At 40.7% G+C, this 21,059-nt stretch overlaps 2 protein-coding genes and 1 long non-coding RNA gene across 3 annotated transcripts in view; 1 reads left to right on the forward strand and 2 right to left on the reverse strand.

The window, feature by feature from the left end:
- Nucleotides 1-11,470: 11,470 nt before the first annotated feature.
- LOC114547348 (NLR family CARD domain-containing protein 3-like) lies at nt 11,471-13,147 on the reverse strand. Its single transcript, XM_028566682.1, has one exon. The coding sequence runs from the start codon at nt 13,031-13,033 to the stop codon at nt 11,471-11,473; it is 1,563 nt and encodes a 520-aa protein (XP_028422483.1). The 5' UTR covers nt 13,034-13,147.
- A 2,026-nt stretch (nt 13,148-15,173) lies between these two features.
- LOC114563277 (uncharacterized) lies at nt 15,174-17,407 on the reverse strand. The gene is made up of 3 exons (XR_003693601.1): nt 17,326-17,407; nt 15,974-16,157; nt 15,174-15,214 (listed from the first exon to the last, which is right to left on the reverse strand). It is a non-coding gene; the product is annotated as an uncharacterized LOC114563277 (long non-coding RNA).
- An 847-nt stretch (nt 17,408-18,254) lies between these two features.
- ints3 (integrator complex subunit 3) overlaps nt 18,255-21,059 on the forward strand; it is a 39,916-nt gene continuing 37,111 nt past the window's right edge. Inside the window, 1 exon segment of the mRNA XM_028602096.1 lies at nt 18,255-18,599. Within this exon segment, the coding sequence (XP_028457897.1) occupies nt 18,516-18,599 (84 nt within the window). The 5' untranslated portion in view covers nt 18,255-18,515.

The following is a 21,059-nucleotide window of genomic DNA, read 5'->3' on the forward strand; positions in this document are numbered from 1 at the left end:
TTTCCCCAGACTCAATGTAAATAATCAGGACTTTTAGCGTGTATAGAGCCAGCATATCTCCACCAGACTCCATGTAAATAATCAGGACTTTTAGCGTGTATAGAGCCAGCATATCTCCACCAGACTCCATGTAAATAATCAGGACTTTTAGTGTGTATAGAGCCAGCATATCTCTACCAGACTTCATGTAAATAATCAGGAATTTTAGCATGTATAGAACCAGCATATTTCCACCAGACTTCATGTAAATAATCAGGACTTTTAGCTTGTATAGAGCCAGCATATTTCCACCAGACTCCATGTAAATAATCAGGACTTTTAGCGTGTATAGAGCCAGCATATCTCCACCAGACTCCATGTAAATAATCAGGACTTTTAGAGTGTATAGAGCCAGCATATCTCCACCAGACTCCATGTAAATAATCAGGACTTTTAGCGTGTATAGAGCCAGCATATCTCCACCAGACTCCATGTAAATAATCAGGACTTTTAGCGTGTATAGAGCCAGCATATCTCCACCAGACTCCATGTAAATAATCAGGACTTTTAGCGTGTATAGAGCCAGCATATCTCCACCAGACTCCATGTAAATAATCAGGACTTTTAGCGTGTATAGAGCCAGCATATCTCCACCAGACTCCATGTAAATAATCAGGACTTTTAGCGTGTATAGAGCCAGCATATCTCCACCAGACTCCATGTAAATAATTAGGACTTTTAGCGTGTATAGAGCCAGCATATCTCCACCAGACTCCATGTAAATAATCAGGACTTTTAGCGTGTATAGAGCCAGCATATCTCCACCAGACTCCATGTAAATAATCAGGAATTTTAGCTTGTATAGAGCCAGCATATCTCCACCAGACTCCATGTAAATAATCAGGACTTTTAGCGTGTATAGAGCCAGCATATCTCCACCAGACTCCATGTAAATAATCAGGACTTTTAGCGTGTATAGATCCAGCATATCTCCACCAGACTCCATGTAAATAATCAGGAATTTTAGCGTGTATAGAGCCAGCATATCTCCACCAGACTCCATGTAAATAATTAGGACTTTTAGCGTGTATAGAGCCAGCATATCTCCACCAGACTCCATGTAAATAATCAGGACTTTTAGCGTGTATAGAGCCAGCATATCTCCACCAGACTCCATGTAAATAATCAGGACTTTTAGCGTGTATAGAGCCAGCATATCTCCACCAGACTCCATGTAAATAATCAGGACTTTTAGCGTGTATAGAACCAGCATATTTCCCCAGACTCAATGGAAATAATCAGGACTTTTAGCGTGTATAGAACCAGCATATTTCCACCAGACTTCATGTAAATAATCAGGAATTTTAGCGTGTATAGAGCCAGCATATCTCCACCAGACTCCATGTAAATAATCAGGACTTTTAGCGTGTATAGAGCCAGCATATCTCCACCAGACTCCATGTAAATAATCAGGACTTTTAGCGTGTATAGAACCAGCATATTTCCCCAGACTCAATGGAAATAATCAGGACTTTTAGCGTGTATAGAACCAGCATATTTCCACCAGACTTCATGTAAATAATCAGGAATTTTAGCGTGTATAGAGCCAGCATATCTCCACCAGACTCCATGTAAATAATCAGGACTTTTAGCGTGTATAGAGCCAGCATATCTCCACCAGACTCCATGTAAATAATCAGGACTTTTAGCGTGTATAGAGCCAGCATATCTCCACCAGACTCCATGTAAATAATCAGGAATTTTAGCGTGTATAGAACCAGCATATTTCCACCAGACTTCATGTAAATAATCAGGACTTTTAGCGTGTATAGAGCCAGCATATCTCCACCAGACTCCATGTAAATAATCAGGACTTTTAGCGTGTATAGAACCAGCATATTTCCCCAGACTCAATGGAAATAATCAGGACTTTTAGCGTGTATAGAACCAGCATATTTCCACCAGACTTCATGTAAATAATCAGGAATTTTAGCGTGTATAGAGCCAGCATATCTCCACCAGACTCCATGTAAATAATCAGGACTTTTAGCGTGTATAGAGCCAGCATATCTCCACCAGACTCCATGTAAATAATCAGGACTTTTAGCGTGTATAGAGCCAGCATATCTCCACCAGACTCCATGTAAATAATCAGGAATTTTAGCGTGTATAGAACCAGCATATTTCCACCAGACTTCATGTAAATAATCAGGACTTTTAGCGTGTATAGAGCCAGCATATCTCCACCAGACTCCATGTAAATAATCAGGACTTTTAGTGTGTATAGAGCCAGCATATCTCCACCAGACTCCATGTAAATAATCAGGAATTTTAGCGTGTATAGAACCAGCATATTTCCACCAGACTATGTAAATAATCAGGACTTTTAGCCATAGAGCCAGCATATTTCCACCAGACTCCATGTAAATAATCCATAGACTATGTCCACCAGACTGTAAATAATCAGGACTTTTAGCGTGTATAGAGCCAGCATATCTCCACCAGACTCAATGTAAATAATCAGGACTTTTAGCTTGTATAGAGCCAGCATATCTCCACCAGACTCCATGTAAATAATCAGGACTTTTAGCGTGTATAGAGCCAGCATATCTCCACCAGACTCCATGTAAATAATCAGGACTTTTAGCATGTATAGAGCCAGCATATCTCCACCAGACTCCATGTAAATAATCAGGACTTTTAGCGTGTATAGATCCAGCATATCTCCACCAGACTCCATGTAAATAATCAGGAATTTTAGCGTGTATAGAGGATATTTGTATGTCGTTGAGTAGGTGAAAGGATGGTTCCTCAGTGTGTGACATCAACTGTCAAACATGGAGGAGGAAGCGTGATGGTCTGCAACAGAGTTGGGAAGAACTTTCTGAAGAATATTTGATTTCCATTGTAGAAAGAATGCCACGAGTGTGTTCAGCTGTTATATCTGCCAAAGGGGACTACTTCATTTGTTCTATTCTTTCATTTCAGAGTACAATAAGACATTGAACTGCATGAATTTCAATAAAAACCTGGAAAAATTGGGGTGTTCTAAAACTTCTGACCGATAGTGTATATTTAATATATAATCTCATAGAAACACCTAATGTTTTTAACCAGAATCCTTTGTTTATAGCATTATATCAATGAAATATATTTACTTTACATATGTAGTATATAAAAAATAAAACAAGTAGAGAGTGTGGTGGCAAATTTTATTTTAACCATTTGTTTAATGATATTAACCATTGGTTTAATGATTGTTTTATAACGCCACAAGATTTAGCTTCTTCATGTGTAGATTCAAAAGGCTCCAAGTGAAATAGTTGGCAACCATGAACTATATGCCCAGTAGAGTTATTTAGTTTTACTAGCTTGAAGCTCCTCACATTGTTGACTTTTTGCTTAGATAGAAGTGGAGAAGGCCGATGACTTTTTACAACAGTGAAAACTACGTAGGTTTCTGTCTCCTGAGATAAAAGTGTCGTTTTAGAGAGCAGAGGGGAAGGTGAGACAATGGTGTGACTGTTAATGATGTCCTCTCTTCAACTATGGCCATGCTAAAAGACACATTTAGAGGGGGGGCCTTTGAGCAGTAAATGCAGTGGGTCTATGCTCGAGCACCTAATGTCTCCCACAGCTAAACATATCATTCTGCAGGGAATGTTAAAGGTTTTGATTCTCTGTTGTTTCGTCTAACGTTTTTCTTTTCTCAGAGTTCCAGTAGAAAAGACAGTAAATATGGTTTTATAGTTCTGGGTGATGGTAAGCTGTACACCTTGACACACTTTCATGAGGAATACATTGAGTTGTTAATTAATGATGCCATAAATTACTGAAAGAATAACAGTGTGTTTATATGTACCCTGGAGAGATCCTTCTTTCTTTGACAGAGGACAGCCAGAGGAGGAGACACACACACACACACACACACACACACACACACACAACCACACAGATAAGGGACAAGCTAAAACCAAACATGAGTAGTACAAGTGAAATTTTGGGTTAAAGAAAAAATATGTGATATGTTTCCCGTAACAGGTAACGATTTGGATAAATAGATGTTCAAAGTACACGTGATTAGGTGTGCTTTAGAAGGTTAAAAACTTAAATTTGTAATGATTCTTGGATCTAGCAGATAGTAATTAGTGTTACTTTGGTTTGTAAACTATAGATGAAAAAATGAAAAACAATGTATTTTGGGTAATTTGTCTTAGTTTAATGGTGATATTGAAGAAATTAAGGTTTAAATGAGATTTAATCCTAAAAGCCGTACGTTTCATGTCATACTCTAATGAGTTTTTGAGTTGCTATATCAAAAAATGTTTTAACTAAATTAGTTGATGTTGACGTTGAAAAATTTACTGTGGTGAAAAGTCCCCTAAAGAAATTATTTATTGAACTTTTGTTACGGATAAACAGGATTTGCTGTAAAACCTAGAACAATGTTAAGGATTAGAATATTAAACAGATTATTTATATTGCTTTTGAGTCATGAGCTTTGTCATGTCTCAAAAAGGAGGGATATAGTATAGCAATGATAAATAAGGGGTTTAATAAAGTAGCAAGGGAAATAAATAGTGTTAAATAAGTTTTCTAAAGACGTTTGAAACACTTGTTGTGACATCACTGTAGCTCCAGTTTAAAAGACCTTGAATAACCAAAGTGCTAGAATAGTTAACAACTGTACATTTAAAGAAAAAATCTGCTTAGCTGAGAACAAAATTGATAGTTCAACTGTAAACAAAAGGATCATCTACCCCCTGATTGACACAGTAGTGTAAGGGGATGCAATAGTAATTGTTTTTGTTTTATTGGTTCCGATTTACTCCAAAGAATTTTGTTCTAAAGATTTTTTTTCTTTATTTATACATAGGTAGGGAGAGGCCCATAATAAAAAACACCTATTTCTTCCACGGCAGTATAAGGGAAATAATAGGTTAGGGTAGGTTATTGCGTGAGAATTTTCTACTGCTCTTTTGGCCATGAGAATCCAGGTGTCAAGCCTGGGGATTCTGTGGTGATAACAACTTCAGGAGGAAGGATTGGCAGATAGACGGTGACAGAGACCATCGCGATCGTTCCAGTGACACAGGGCAGTGAAAGGTTCAATAGTGAAGAACATGGAGAGAAAGACAAGTGATACGTTACTGCTTTCAATGTAAAGAAGAAAATGGTGGTTGGAAGTACGAGTACAGAGCTAATATTACTGTAATGATTAACTTACGTCCACTCTTATGTTCCAATAACAGGCATTAGGATGGTTGGTATACGAATGCTACTAAATTGGGGCTAATTGGGGTTTTGTACCTTATGTGGTTCCTCATGACCACACAAACTTAACTGATAGATTATTAATAAAGAAAGTAAATTATTCCTAAACAGCAATATTGTTAATATTGAACAAAGTTAAGTATAAAGACCTAGGCCATTTTGTTGTGTGCTTCAGAACTTAGGAAAAGTTCCATGTGGATCTTTTATTACATTGAAGTAATTTCACCTTCCACATTTTGACGACACATATAAACACCACGTTTGACTAAGACTCTTGAAAGATTATCTAATAGATACATTTTCTACTAAGGAATACTTGGGTTTAGTTAGGAAATGTATGCGTGATGTAGGTCATAATGATCTTTGTTCACTATTTCTTCGCTCACAGAAATAAGCTGTTTCCAGTGAAACTACACACATAGAATAACTGAATTTTATTTGTGCTGTGACAGCACTTAATGATGTTAGAGACAAGGAGGGGTCAGTCTTATTCAGATTCTTCTCAACTTTCACTCTGTGAGAGCTTTGATAATTGCACTGAGCGTGTTTCAATTGATTTATATTAAAATAACCAAAGGGGGGAAGCATTTGAGGACAGTGGATAATTTAATTATCGGCTTTGTGGAAAAATTTTAAACTTATACCATGTATTAAACGACTTCGCCGTATGGGTTTGCAGTACTTGGGGTTTAACCATGGGTTATCAATGGACTTTGAACTTTACATACGCATGGGTAGATATGAAATTAGTAAATGTTCACACTTCACACCAGGTTATTTTAATGTTTAAATACATAACACATTCTTTAAACAAATTATAAGGCAGTAGTCTGATGTGACATTAACCAGTGATGTTTATGTCCAGGGTTTTTAGCAGATTATGTTTGGTCTTCAGATTTGTTTTGTTTGCTATGTCGTTACCCTAATCAAGAAAAAGAGTTCTTCATTCTTATGGTAAATATGATTGAGCCTTCTGACGTATTCCGTCTTTCTGAATATGATAATAATGTTTGGACACCGTCTCTGATACTGTGGCAGATTGATTCATTTTGTTTTATTCTTTGACGTGGATGCTTGCTACTATTTAAGAGTTTTTTTTGGTACCTTTCCATTTAACAGGTAAGAAATAGACATGAAATAGACATGAATATCCACAGGGTTGAATCTTGTAATGATGTCCTCTCTTCAACTATGGCCATGCTAGAAGATACATTTAGAGGGGGGGCTTAACGGAGTTTCTTCACTATATGATGTTTGGATCTTTAGACTTTAGGTTAGAAAGACATTTTCAGTTGTGCTGCGTGTACCTTTGAAACTGTTTTCTCCATTTGCAAATGTAAATAAATACTCAAAGACCAAACTTTGGTTTAATTCTCAAACGGTCGTTATTTGTTTTGATTTTATCATGAATATCACGCTGCTGCTTCAAGGAAAACTTCCACCACAATAGCATTATATCAATATTTATATTTACTTTACATATGTAGTATATAAAAAATAAAACAAGTATCTCTACTTGTTTTATTTGGATCCCCCCCCCCCCATCCTGGAGTTGACTGACTTTAAAAGTTAAACAGAAAGACCACAAACACATCACAGTAACTTGGTGCATTTATTGTGAAAGAACACAAACACATCACAGTAACTTGATGCTTTTATTGTGAAAGACCACAAACATCACAGTAACTTGATGCTTTTATTGTGAAAGGAGACAGAACTCAAAACTAAACATCCTGTACAGACTCAACTGATCAACAGTGAGAAACAGGAGGAGAGAGAGAGAGTGTGTGTGTGTGTGTGTGTGTGTGTGTGTGTGTGTGTGTGTGTGTGTGTGTGTGTGTGTGTGTTGTGTGTGTGTGTCTGTGTGTGTGGCTGTGTGTGTGTGTGTGTTTGTCTATGTGTGTGTGTGTGTGTGTCTGTGTGTGTGTGTGTGTCTCTGTGTCTCCTCCGTCCTACAGAGGACACAGAGACACTGAGGAACCAGTAGACCAGAACCCATACCCAGGATGGAGAGGCTGAGTGAATGTGGTGTTGAAGGTGTGGAGGTGGATCAGTGAGTCAGAGGAGACTGAGTAGAAGGACAGAGAGCCAGCAGGACAGTCCACATACACTGCTACTCTACCAGAGGGGGGGAGATGTCTGCTACTCTACCAGAAGGGGGGGAGGAGATGGATGTTCTTCTCTTATTGTGCCAGACATAGTAACCATCCTCAGAGCACCTCAGACTCCAGGACTGATCATTATATCCAAACCAACAGTCAGCTCTGTCTCCTCTCCTCCTGATTCCTCTGTAACTCACTGATATATAAACCTCTCCTCTCGTCTCTACCTCCCAGTAACAGCGATCAGTCAGACCATCTCTACACAACAGCTGAGGACAGTAGTCAAACCTCTCTGGATGATCAGGATATGGCTGATCCTCCTTCACTAATGTCACCTTCCTGTTGTTGTCAGACAGTTTGAGTTTTCTGTTCACTGTGTTTGTGTCCAGTGTGAGTTCACAGGAATCTGATGGAGAGAAGGAGACACAACACAGCTGCAGTTATTAACCAATCAGCACTCTGATGATGACATCAGAGGGTTGGATGAGTGATGTCACAGTTCCATGAATGAAATTAAAAACAGACTTACACTTCCTCAGACCTGGTGTCAACCATCTGACTCCAGCAGGCTCCACCCTGAAAGGAGGAGGGGGGGGCATTACATCACTCTCACATGGGGGGGGGCATTACATCACTCTCACATGGGGGGGCATTACATCACTCTCACACACAGCTTCATCTAATCTGATGTAGGGCTGGAATTTACTCATTTATATTCATATTTGGGCTGTTAATCAATTAAGATAATTTAGTTTCATTAGAGAGAGAGGGAGAGATAGAGAGGGAGGGAGAGAGAGGGAGAGAGAAGAAGAGAGAGGGAGAGAGAGGGACAGAGAGAGAGCATCGGCGTCTGACATTTTAAACAGCTAGCTAACTAGTCTGCCGAAATAGTAGATTAATGCTTCATCCACACACTCTTCTTACTGCGTAGAAAGCACATTGCTTTGTGCTAAGCTAGGCTAAACATGTCCTGGACCTTTTTCTGTCGAGATGAAACTGACGTCAACTTTTAGCTTTGTTGAGATTCGCCCGTTTTCAGCAGCAGTTTCAAATTGTGAGATTTGCAAAGGAAAGCGGTGTCAATGGGATTTAGAGGTTTTACGATCTCCTATTTACTCTCCAAACTGTTGTTTTTCAACTATGACAAGGTAAAATCGGTTTTACATTCAATCAACCCTTTAATGGACAGGACAGGTGAGAGAGAAGGGGAAGACATGCAGGATAGTGTCACAGGTCGGAGTCGAACCATGGACCTCTTCGTCGAGGCATAAACCTCTAAATATATGTCTGTGTGCTCTACCCACTGAGCCAACCCGGCCACAGCCTGAGGCATTCATGGACTCATGATCCGTCTGGTTTTATTTTCTAAAAAAGCTTGTAAAACATCATGATGAGCACAGTCAATCTATAAACATCAGTATTTTCAGGACAAACTGGGCTATTAGAATATTTGTGCTGCAGTGAGATCACTTAAATGTAAAAACAAGATTGTGGGAACATAAAGACAAATAAATAAAAAAAAAACAGAAATTGAATCTCACAGATATGTATTGATATCACACACACAGCAATAAAAGCTAAGCCAATATCCTGTCTAAAACACTTCTCATATATCTTGGGAGACAAGCTGTGAAAAAATAAACATAACTTATACAGATGAAAATTGTAAATTTCCAGACGCTTTGCCCTCATGATATTCACTTATGCCAATACTCAAAATAATAATGTCAATATCACACAAACAGCAATGCTACACAAGCATTTGTGTTGTCTAAAACCGTCCTATATATTTGGAGTCATCCAGTGCAAAATGAAGATGTCATTCTTCTCTGTAGAACAGTAATAGGCGATACTTGGTCACATCTTACTATTCTGACTTCGAGTGATCTCTCCTCACAATAAACAATCTTTGATGTCCCTCGGATGACGCATTGACGGCCACATATGGGCCTAATGTGTGACGGACCTGCCTTCCATTGGTTTATAAGACAAAAACAAGCATCTCCCAAAGCATCATGGGAAACAAAATGGATGGTTAGCATCAGAACTAGCGGCAATCGGCGTCCAAAAATTCATAAATTATGGACATAAAGTGGATCAATCTTGGATGTCAGAGTTTGGATTTATTGCTCAAAGACCCAGAAAAAAAGCACAAGTTCCAGGCGGGATAGAAAACATCCTGTAGGGGCTACAAAGACACCCCGTGATGGCCAGAGTGTTAGCTTTTAGCTGGAAAAGACCTTTAGCTTTTATTGCTGTAAAATTATTAAAATATGAAACACAGATGCCGTTTTGCGCTATTTTTTGTCATATACGACAAGCTCGGGCAGATAGGGAGTTATGATTTTAGTTCCTGGAGATGTTCTCCTTTAAAACTTCCTACATAAATATCTCATTTTTGTTCATGAGTGTTTGTACCTGAGAGTGTCCAGCCACCAGAGTGGATCCTTCAGTCCTGCTGACAGTAGTTTCACTCCTGAGTCTCCTGGATGATTGTAGCTCAAGTCCAGCTCTCTCAGATGAGAGGGGTTGGAGCTCAGAGCTGAGACCAGAGAAGAACATACTTCCTCTGAGATCAGACAGCCTGACAGACTGCAAACACAGAGAACAACACACAGGAACCCTGTCAACACTTGGAACCATGTGTTTGTTTGTTTGTTGTTTGTTTGTTGTCCAGGTACATTTTGGTCCAGATTTATAATTAACCTTTTAAATAATCTGTTCTATTTAATAATGTAACAACAAAAGTAAACAATGAAAAATCCTCATGGAAGGTAACTCTAAGTCTAGAAATTAATAATTATATAATTAAAAAACTACTGCCGAAGTTGATCGTTCAGCAGACACAAAGCTACATGTTAGCTGTTTATCAACTAAAGTTAAAGAACTAAAGTTTAAATGGTCATCAGACCTTAGAGTCTCCAGTGTTCAGTGGTTCTCAATTGCAGCCATAGTTCATACTTTGTGATTTATGACATATTATAAATACGAACAATATGTATTGGAAACAAAGCATTTTTTGATGCGGCTAGGACCGAGGCGTTTGTGTCGAGGTTCTAAAGCAGGACTGAAGTGAAAATATGATGTTAGATCTAACCCTCCCATGTAATAAGGAAACTATACAAAAATTGTCTTCTAAATAAATTCTAACTAAATAAAAGTTATAATCAAACTGCATTCATATTGTGGGGAAATTCGCTCTCAAAATAAAGAAAAGCTACACACACGATTTGCACTTCCTCCCTGTTAAATGTTAGTCAGCCAGTCATCTTAAGGTAAAGTTACTAACAGCTGATGTGATCCAAACAGCTGATGTGATCCAAATGATTCCATAACAGTTAACTCCAGAGTGTAAAAATGTAATTTCATCCAATGATTCACTTCTCATCCTCTTCCAACCATTCAACAAAACTAAGTCCTCCATATAAAAACAAAATGATCAATTGTATCAATGTTGTAGGTTAACGTTACTGTTTTTGAGTCAGCCCTGGAAGTTACAATGTTGCCATGGAAATGGCGTAGTAATATTTTATGTGATGCACTAGGTGTGCTCAAATGTCTCTGGGTGTGCTGTCATGCTGATTAGAGTACGTTCTAAATGTCTAGTTGACCAATCAGATTGTCTGGTCGGATCTACTTGTCGTATAATCAGGAATAACCAAAAGTCCAGTAATCAAAGTCACATGATATTAAAATATAAATGATTTCTGTATCTCAGCCACAGTTCATATTTCATTCTTTATCAAGTGATTCTAAATCAGAATAAAATACTTTGGAAACATTCACTGTTTTTTAAATGTTTCCTAATTATTTTTCAATACTTTGTTTTCAAAGATTATTGTTCTTGATCTGACCTGAGAGTCTCCAGTGTGCAGTGTGGACTCTTCAGTCCAACAGAGATCAGCTTCCCTCCTGAATCCTTCAGGTTGTTGTTACTCATGTCCAGCTCTCTCAGACTAGAGCACTGGGAGCTGAGAACTGAGGACAGAGCTTCACAGCTTCTCTCTGACAGGTTACAGCCACTCAGTCTGGAAAGACGACAGGAAGGAAACAAGTTATTTATTTTTCTCTCCTTTTGAAAGATATCAGAGTATATTATTATTAATAAATCCCACTTACAGAGCTTTCTTGGAGGCTTTGACCACTGGCAGCAGCCTCAGAAGAGCCTTCTCTGAAGCAGAGTATTTCTTCAGGTCAAACACATCCAGATCTTCTTCTGATGACAGTAAGATGAAGACCAGAGCTGACCACTGAGCAGGAGACAGTTTATCTGTGGAGAGACTTCCTGAACTCAGGTACTGTTGGATCTCCTCCACTAGAGAATGATCATTCAGTTCATTCAGACAGTGGAACAGATTGATGCTTCTCTCTGCAGACAGATTGTCACTGATCTTCTTCTTGATGTACTGGACTGTTTCCTGATTGGTCTTCGAGCTACTTCCTGTCTGTGTCATCAGGCCTTGTAGGAGATTCTGATTGGTCTGCAGTGAAAGACCCAGGAGGAAGCGGAGGAACAAGTCCAGGTGTCCATTTGGACTCTGTAAGGCCTTGTCCACAGCACTCTGGTAGAACTGTGTTGATGTTGTTTGTTTTCTCTGATGGAGATGTTTTAAATTTTCTCTGAAGACTTTAGGCAGCCATGATGAGGTTTCTTTTCCTGACAGCAGGTTGACTCCAGAGTTGGTGAATGTCAGATCGACATGAAGAGCAGCCAGAAACTCCTGAACACTCAGATGGACAAAGCTGAACACCTTGTCCTGGTTCTGGTGCATTCCTCTCTCCTCTTTAAAGATCTGTGTTAACACTCCTGAGTACACTGAGGCTGCTCTGATATCGATGCCACACTCTGTCAGGTCTGATTCATAGAAGATCAGGTTGCCTTTCTGCAGCTGCTCAAAAGCCAGTTTTCCCAGAGACTCCATCATCTTCCTGGTCTCTGGACTCCAGTGTGGCTCTGCCTCAGCTCCTCCATCATACTTGATGTTCTTCACTTTGGACTGAACCACCAGAAAGTGGATGTACATCTCAGTCAGGGTCTTGGGCAGCTCTCCTCCCTCTCTGGTCTTCAACATGTCCTCCAGAACTGTAGCAGTGATCCAGCAGAAGACTGGGATGTGACACATGATGTGGAGGCTTCGTGATGTCTTGATGTGGGAAATGATTCTGTCGGCCTGCTCCTCATCTCTGAATCTCTTCCTGAAGTACTCCTCCTTCTGTGGGTCAGTGAACCCTCTGATCTCTGTCACCATGTCAACACACTCAGGAGGGATCTGATTGGCTGCTGCGGGTCGTGTGGTTATCCAGAGGCAAGCAGAGGGAAGCAGATTCCCCTTGATGAGGTTTGTCAGCAGCACACCCACTGAGGTGGACTCTGTAACATCAGTCAGGATCTCAGTGTTGAGGAAGTCCAGAGGAAGTCGACACTCATCCAGCCCGTCAAAGATGAACACAACCTGGAACTCTTCAAACCTGCCGATTCCTGCTTCTTTGGTTTCGCTAAAGAAGTAGTAATCAACAAGGTCCACCAAGCTGTACTTTCTCCCTTTCAGCACATTCAGTTCTCTGAAGGTGAATGGAAATGTGAACTGGATGTCCTGGTTGGCTTTGCCTTCAGCCCAGTCCAGAGTGAACTTCTGTGTTAAGACTGTTTTCCCGATGCCAGCCACTCCTTTTGTCATCACTGTTCTGATTGGTTCATCTCTTCCAGGTGGGGCTTTAAAGATGTCTTCTCGTCCAATTGTTGTTTCTGGTCTGTCTGGTTTCCTGGATGTTGTTTCAATCTGTCTGACCTCATGTTCCTCATTGACCTCTGCAGTCCCTCCCTCTATGATGTAGATCTCTGTGAACATCTGATTCAGATCGGTTGGGTTTCCTGCTTTAGCAATCCCCTCAAACATACACTGGAACTTTGTGTTTAGGTGAGATTTGAGTTTACGCTTACAAACTCCTTCTGGACTTCCTTCCTGAATGAAAAATTATAATAATGACACAATCAAACTGATATCATGGAAGCAAACATCAGATCCATGTTGGACAGCCTGACATCCCACTGGTCTGAAAAGTGCAGCATGGAGATGATTGCGAACAGAATAGATGTAAAAGCAGTTGTACATGTACAGACCATAAATATAGAGTCCTGGTGTGTTTGATGCTGCTGGGCAGACTGACCACTGGGAAGTTCTGAGCTCTCCTGGTCCACTCTGTGGAGGAATCAGGAAGAATTAGCTCAGATCATGTCAGTCCACACAGAGACAAACACAAGGTAAAGGTCATGTGACTAAAAGTGTTGATTACAACATCAGACGTTTACATTAAAGTGTTGGTGGTACTGCTGACCCCACTGTGAATCAACATAAATAACTAAGAAGTAAACAAGGGCTACAACATGGTTGGCCTAAAGGACTCCTGAAGCAGCAGACTGGTATCATGATGCCAGAAGGTCTGCAGCTTCTGTGGTCATGGAGCCAAACATTTGTAGGTAGAAGAAGTTTGGGGAGTCAATGGTGAAAAACCTTCTGTTGGCCTCAAAACGATTTTGGCAAACCATCAGCCGACTCAGGAGGGGGAAGCAGAACTTAGATGGCCTGTTTGTAGTCGGGGAGAACTGCTGACCTGGACTGAGGATACTGTTGGATGGTGGTTGCCTTTTTTGCTTCCCCTTATTGACTTCTGATCTGACATCCAACTGGCAAACACACATCCAACATTTGGGAAGAATTTTGCATTTTGACCAATTTGGGTCAGGAGACTTGGGGGTGAAATCTGGTCATGAACCCACTCACTTAAACTCGGCCTTAAGTGTCCAGACTGAAATGGCATAAGTCTTCTCATGGCAAATACTGTCCTGACCCAGATGACACAAACACTTACCAAGGTTCTTTGGTTCTCCAGGGGGGATGTGCAGATGAAGTTACCCTGGAAGGGGCACTCTGAGGCTCTGTATCCCAAGCATCCCCCTGGTATTCCCAGTTGGAGAAGAACATTTGGGAAGAATTTTGCCAGTCATGATTTTTAGCCTACCCTATGGCTATGGGAGATTTTAAATGCTTTAAATGGGGCTAAAACACCAGATAATATTGGACCAAACTGGGTCCAATATTAAATTGAAATCTACAGTTTAAGACTGGTCTTACTGGACAGCTTTCAGATGTGAGAATATAAATATATGTTAAGAAGATAAAAGCTGAAAGAAGAATCAGCAATATTATAATATTAATGGCGTACCTCTTTTCAGCAGAGGGTTGCTCTCCTTTAAAGTAAATGAGGCGATCATTTGACCAGTCGCTCTTAATGGACACACAGCTGGGTTCAGGTTTAGCAGAGTCTGGACTTTGATGGATCCTGTTACACAGAGAGTAAGACCAAGAACAGGGATGGAAAATCACTTTTTAGTATTCAGACCCAAAAACTGCTGGAGATACAGGCAGCAACTAAAACAATATTAACACAAAGAAGTTCATTAAACTATACAAAAAACTGGGTTAAAAAGCTAAAACACCAGAGAATATATTGGACCAAACCAAATCCAATATTTACCTAAAGTCAAGAGTTGAAGACTGGTTTAACTGGACAACTTTCAGATGTGAGAATATAAATATATGTTAAGAAGAAAGATGCTGAAAATAAACTCCAAAAACGTATTTGGATACATAGAAGTTGAAACATGAATCAGTAATATAATAATATTAACAGCTTACCTCTTTTCAGTAGAGGGTTGCTCTCCTTTAAAGTGAATGAGGCCTTGATATGACCGGTCGCTCTTAAAGGACACACAGCTGGGTTCAGGTTCAGGTTCAGGTTCAGGTTCAGGTTCTGGATCAGGATCAGGTTCAGGTTCAGGTTCTGGTCTCTGCTGGGTCCTGAGAGAAAAACACATTTATTGAGGGTCACATGTTCAGGTAAAGTCTCCCTGTATAAAATATATAGTATTAATAAGAATATGTATTTTGGATTAAATATTAACAATTAAATACCAATAATGCTTTACTTTCTGTCCAAAACTCAATAAATAATATCTTTGGAATCAGAATTAAAAAATATATATCTATATATTTCAAAATGTTGTCTAACCACAGAGATATTTTAAAGTGACACAGGAAATTATTTAGCAAAAATATTCTCATTTCAGTCATTAACTACAATAATATCTTTCCATAAAAATATTTGTACTGTATATGTATACCGGTAGCCTCGTGAGACCATCCTGATCTGGTGAGCTCCAGTTTTCACTCCCAGATCAGTCTGGCATCTTAAGATAGAAAAACTTGGAGCTGTTAAGCCAAACGACCGACCAATCAGCGCTGGTTTTGAGGTGGGTTTAGGTGGTGATAGACAGATGGTTTATCCAATCAGCTAACCAGGATTTTCGCCCTTCCCAAAAAGTTCTCCAACGGAAAGTTCCCAGATGGATATGCCGAGCTAATGGGAAGCAATCCATCTGGTGGAGTCAGGTTAGTATACCGGTGGCCACCAGGTGAAAACAGGACCATAGATATCCCAGAATGCACCTGGACGACAGGTTACAGTGGGCTGGAAACACAGAGACCCTCTACAAGAAGACCACACACCCAATGAGACAACACTACTTCTAGTTTGCTGGAGGTTTCAGAACAACTCACCCTCTTCTATTCACCATTTCAAGTAGCCTCTCTCTTTTATTTCTCCCCTCCTCCATTTTAGTTGGCCTCTCCATTTCAGGCTGGCTTCTTTTTTATTTTTTAAAGTAAAGTAGTGGTGTCTCCATCCTCCATTCTCTTCATGGACACAGCTGGGTTCAGGTTCAGGTTCAGCAGGGTCTGGGTCCTGTTAGAAAGAGAGGAACACCACGTTTTAATCTCCAGAAACAGAAGCTGCTGGAGGAACATGAATAAAGTCAGTGAAGCTCTTCACTGAATGATTTCTGCTCTCTGCTCATCCTGCTCTGATTCATTCCTTCTCTTTCTGGGAGAACAGGAACACTGGAAAGACTCCAGTGGCCTCATTTATGAAACTGTGTGTAGCTTCTATTCTGAAAGTCAGAATTTTCGTACACAAAAACAATATTCTGATTTATAACACCTTGCTGCACACACCGGTGAGTTACCTTATGAGGTCCTGCACGAGCCTCACGCTCCTCCCGAGGTCCTCCCATATTTGTCCTAATAAGGTCCATGTGTTATGGTTTCAGTGTTTTGCTTTGCATTTTGTTCCATTTCTGTTGCCTGTTTGTTCATTTCTGTTGCCTTATTGATTTCTGTATGTTTTCTGTGTCTGCATTTTCTGTATATTTCTGTTCCCTGTTGTGTTGATGTATTCTGGTCTGTGTATTGTGTGTTTCGGTTCATTCCTGTTCTCTGTTATCCCTTGTGCGGAGGAAAAGCGCATTTCCTCCGCTGCCCGGTGTGGGAGGATCCCCTCCTCTCCGCGTTGCTGGCAGCTCTGGGTCGGTTCAGCCAGAACGGGATTGTTGTCAGGAAAACAAAAACTGGGTTATGTTCTGAGAACGGGCATACCATCGGAGTTCACTAAAACACAGTCTACAAAACCTCGGGAGCATTACGAACGATCACACGTGTGGTCAAAAGGTTGCGGAAAACTGGGAATATTTTTCAGTGTGTATTCATTCTTCCTTTGGCCCGTGAACGCAACACGAGTGACTTTCCACTCGTCTATAGAAGTAAAAATGTCAATATCTGCAACAAAATGATGGTAACACACACACACACACACACACACACACACACACACATTCTTACTGAAAAGAGTGAAAACACTTTCATTATGTTTAACTTAGACAACATGGCGGCAGATCTTTGTTTCAATTAATCACAAGTCCAGTTGACTTGGTTTCTCTGCAGCTTTCTGCTCTTAAAGTAAACTAACCACAGCTGGAGTATCCATGAGTATCCATGAGTATGTATATATATATATATATATATATATATATATATATATATATATACACACATTACAGACATTAGAGTTAAATTACCTTCAGCTGGAGCTTCACACGGAGAGAACAAACTGCGCCACAAAGTGAGTAAAGTGAAAATAAACTTTGAACAGGAAACAAGAGGAACCGCCCAGAGAGGCTCAGCATTACCTCATCTAGTAACACACAGACTGACAGTTAACATGGAATAACACATGTAATAACACATGGAATAACACATGGAATAGAGCTGTTTTTACATCTAAAGGTGGTTTGAATTATAACAGAGGATGGTGTGTTGAGAGGACACTCAGACATTAAGTGTTTATTGATGAAGTATTACAAAATAAAGACATAACATGTGATTTAAGAAGTGTGGTGAGTGTGGGAGATGAAACTAATAAAAGCTGTAAACATGTTTTAATGTGTGAATGTGATTGGTGGAGCTCTGCTTGTTCTTCCTGATGATGTTACCAGAGGGCGCCATGACGTCATCACCAGCTCAGAGATGCTGTTTCTGAATGAGATCCCCAGTCTCCACGGTGATAGTCCATAGTTTGGGTGTTTGGGGGTGTGTGTGTGTGTCTGTCTGTGTGTATGTGTGTGTGTGTGTGTATGTGTCTGTGTCTCTGTGTGTGTTTGTGTGTGCGTGTGTGTGTGCGTGTGTGTGTGCGTGTGTGTGTCTGTGTGTGTCTGTGTGTCTGTTTGTGTGTGTCTGTTTGTGTGTGTCTGTTTGTGTGTGTCTGTTTGTGTGTGTGTTATTTGACTTCACTTTTGTGTCTTTGTGTCTCTATATTTTAGATAATGCCTCATTTGCATATTAAACATCTCTTCCTAAAGAGGAAAGGACTAATTATTATTCATAAACACGTCATAACTGTAGATGAGTTCAGTACAGCAGGCCGGTGGATTGGCTCCAGATTTCCTCTCCTCTCATTGGTCCATCCGGACGTCACTCAGAGGGGTCAGCGCGCTGATTGGCCAGAATTCTCCGCCCACTCTCTGTGCGGATGTCCGTTATGTTTCTGTTCTCGGGCTGAGTGTCACACACACACACAGAGCGGGACTGCGCTCCCAAAATAAGTTTTAAACACACAGATACCGAGCGGACCGGCTCGCGCGGAGGCTGCGACACCGACACGAGCCCCCCAGTCTCCGGTACACCGGCAGAACCGGGTCTAACCCCCGTCTAACCGGGAGCTCCAGTGCTTAGCGGCTCCGCGGGGCCCGGCGAGGCGCGGCGGGAGCAGATGGACGCTGCACCTGCCAAGGCGAAGCCGCAGGGCCGGCTCCTGGTGTCCACCCAGCTGGACGCTAAGGACGAGCTAGAAGAGGTAGGCTGGCCCGGGTTATGACCCGGGATAAACCCGGTTAGAACGGGTTAATCTCGGCGGATATCAGCCGTTGGGGAGCACTTTTAAAAACAAGCAGTGGATACAAAGAGACGGGTTGTGGCTTAGAAGGGATACATGTACGGCCGGAAGGCTAAATCTAGGCTAATACGATAAAATATGTTTTAATATTTTGACCCGGGAAACGCGGGAGGGTTTGAACCCGAACCACCATATTGGTCCTTAACTTCACGAGTGGTTTTGGTGTCTAAACTGTAGCTGTCGTCGCCGTAGCTGTATCCCTTCTAGAGACGGGATGGAGTAGCAGGCGAGTTAGCATGGCTAGCATCGTTAGCATAGCACAGCCGGACGGTGCTCTGTGTAAACATGGTTGTTGGTAGGTTGTACACACCGTGTGTGTGTGTGTGGTGGGGTTGTTTACTACTTAGTGTTTAAAAAGACGCCACAGCGCAGACGTGAAGCCACACAGCTGGCGGACGGTTAGCCTAGCATGCTAACTCTACGTAAACATGGATGAGAGCAAAGAAAGTGACACATACGCATGCGCAATGTTCGTGATTCACATGTCAGAAGAAGTAAGAGATGCAGCTTTGACGCACATATACAAACATACAACAGCTGATCGTAAAAACAACAATAAAACGTGAGATAAAGAAGCTGATCTGAGCTATAATCAAGTATTCAGATCCTTTAGTGCAGTAAAAGTACCAATGCATACTGTTAAAATACCTTATTACAAGTACAAGTCCTGCATGGGTTGTTTTTTTTGCAACTTGGCCAAAGTTGGCCAAACACCAGACTCCATGTAAATAATCAGTACTTTTATCAACGTAAAACACACTGCATTCAAAGTGGACAGAAACTAAATAAAACTATCAAAGTCCTGATTATTTACATGGAGTCTGGTGGAGATATGCTGGCTCTATACACGCTAAAAGTCCTGATTATTTACATAGAGTCTGGTGGAGATATGCTGGCTCTACACACGCTAAAAGTCCTGATTATTTACATGGAGTCTGGTGGAGATATGTTGGCTCTATACACGCTAAAAGTCCTGATTATTTACATGGAGTCTGGTGGAGATATGTTGGCTCTATACACGCTAAAAGTCCTGATTATTTACATAGAGTCTGGTGGAGATATGCTGGCTCTATACACGCTAAAAGTCCTGATTATTTACATAGAGTCTGGTGGAGATATGCTGGCTCTATACACGCTAAAAGTCCTGATTATTTACATAGAGTCTGGTGGAGATATGCTGGCTCTATACACGCTAAAAGTCCTGATTATTTACATAGAGTCTGGTGGAGATATGCTGGCTCTATACACACTAAAATTCCTGATTATTTACATGGAGTCTGGTGGAGATATGTTGGCTCTATACACGCTAAAAGTCCTGATTATTTACATGGAGTCTGGTGGAGATATGCTGGCTCTATACACGCTAAAAGTCCTGATTATTTACATGGAGTCTGGTGGAGATATGCTGGCTCTATACACGCTAAAAGTCCTGATTATTTACATGGAGTCTGGTGGAGATATGCTGGCTCTACACGCTAAAAGTCCTGATTATTTACATGGAGTCTGGTGGAGATATGCTGGCTCTATACACACTAAAATTCCTGATTATTTACATGGAGTCTGGTGGAGATATGTTGGCTCTATACACGCTAAAAGTCCTGATTATTTACATGGAGTCTGGTGGAGATATGCTGGCTCTATACACGCTAAAAGTCCTGATTATTTACATGGAGTCTGGTGGAGATATGCTGGCTCTATACACGCTAAAAGTCCTGATTATTTACATGGAGTCTGGTGGAGATATGCCGGCTCTATACACGCTAAAAGTCCTGATTATTTACATGGAGTCTGGTGGAGATATGCTGGCTCTATACACGCTAAAAGTCCTGATTATTTACATGGAGTCTGGTGGAGATATGCCGGCTCTATACACGCTAAAAAGTCCTGATTATTTACATGGAGTCTGGTGGAGATATGCCGGCTCTATACACGCTAAAAGTCCTGATTATTTACATGGAGTCTGGTGGAAATATGCCGGCTCTATACACGCTAAAAGTCCTGATTATTTACATGGAGTCTGGTGGAGTTTGGTGATGGTGATTTCGGGGCTGTTTCATGTTAAACTAAAAGGATCTTACTCTTTAACTAAAAGGTCTATCTCTGTAGGGATCCATCCCATAATGTTGTCAGACACTTAGAATAAGAACATTAGTCCTGTAGTTAATACTGGACCAGGTTCAGACTCAGAGAGTCCAGGATGAATTACTGAAGTTAACCTTTAATATGTCTGCTCTACATGTTTAACTCCTTTATAAACTGGTGGGTAGTTTCATCTACAGCAATGCATCATGGTCTATAATGATACGTGTGTGTGTGTGTGTGTGTGTGTGTGTGTGTGTGTGTGTGTGTGTGTGTGTCTGC

The sequence above is a fragment of the Perca flavescens genome, chromosome 2, assembly GCF_004354835.1.
Source record: "Perca flavescens isolate YP-PL-M2 chromosome 2, PFLA_1.0, whole genome shotgun sequence".
NCBI classification, from domain to species: domain Eukaryota; kingdom Metazoa; phylum Chordata; class Actinopteri; order Perciformes; family Percidae; genus Perca; species Perca flavescens.

What these genes read in the sequence shown, in the direction of transcription:
- LOC114547348 (XM_028566682.1), bottom strand. Translation starts at nt 13,033, where the DNA reads ATGACAAAAGGAGTGGCTGGCATCGGGAAAACAGTCTTAACACAGAAG.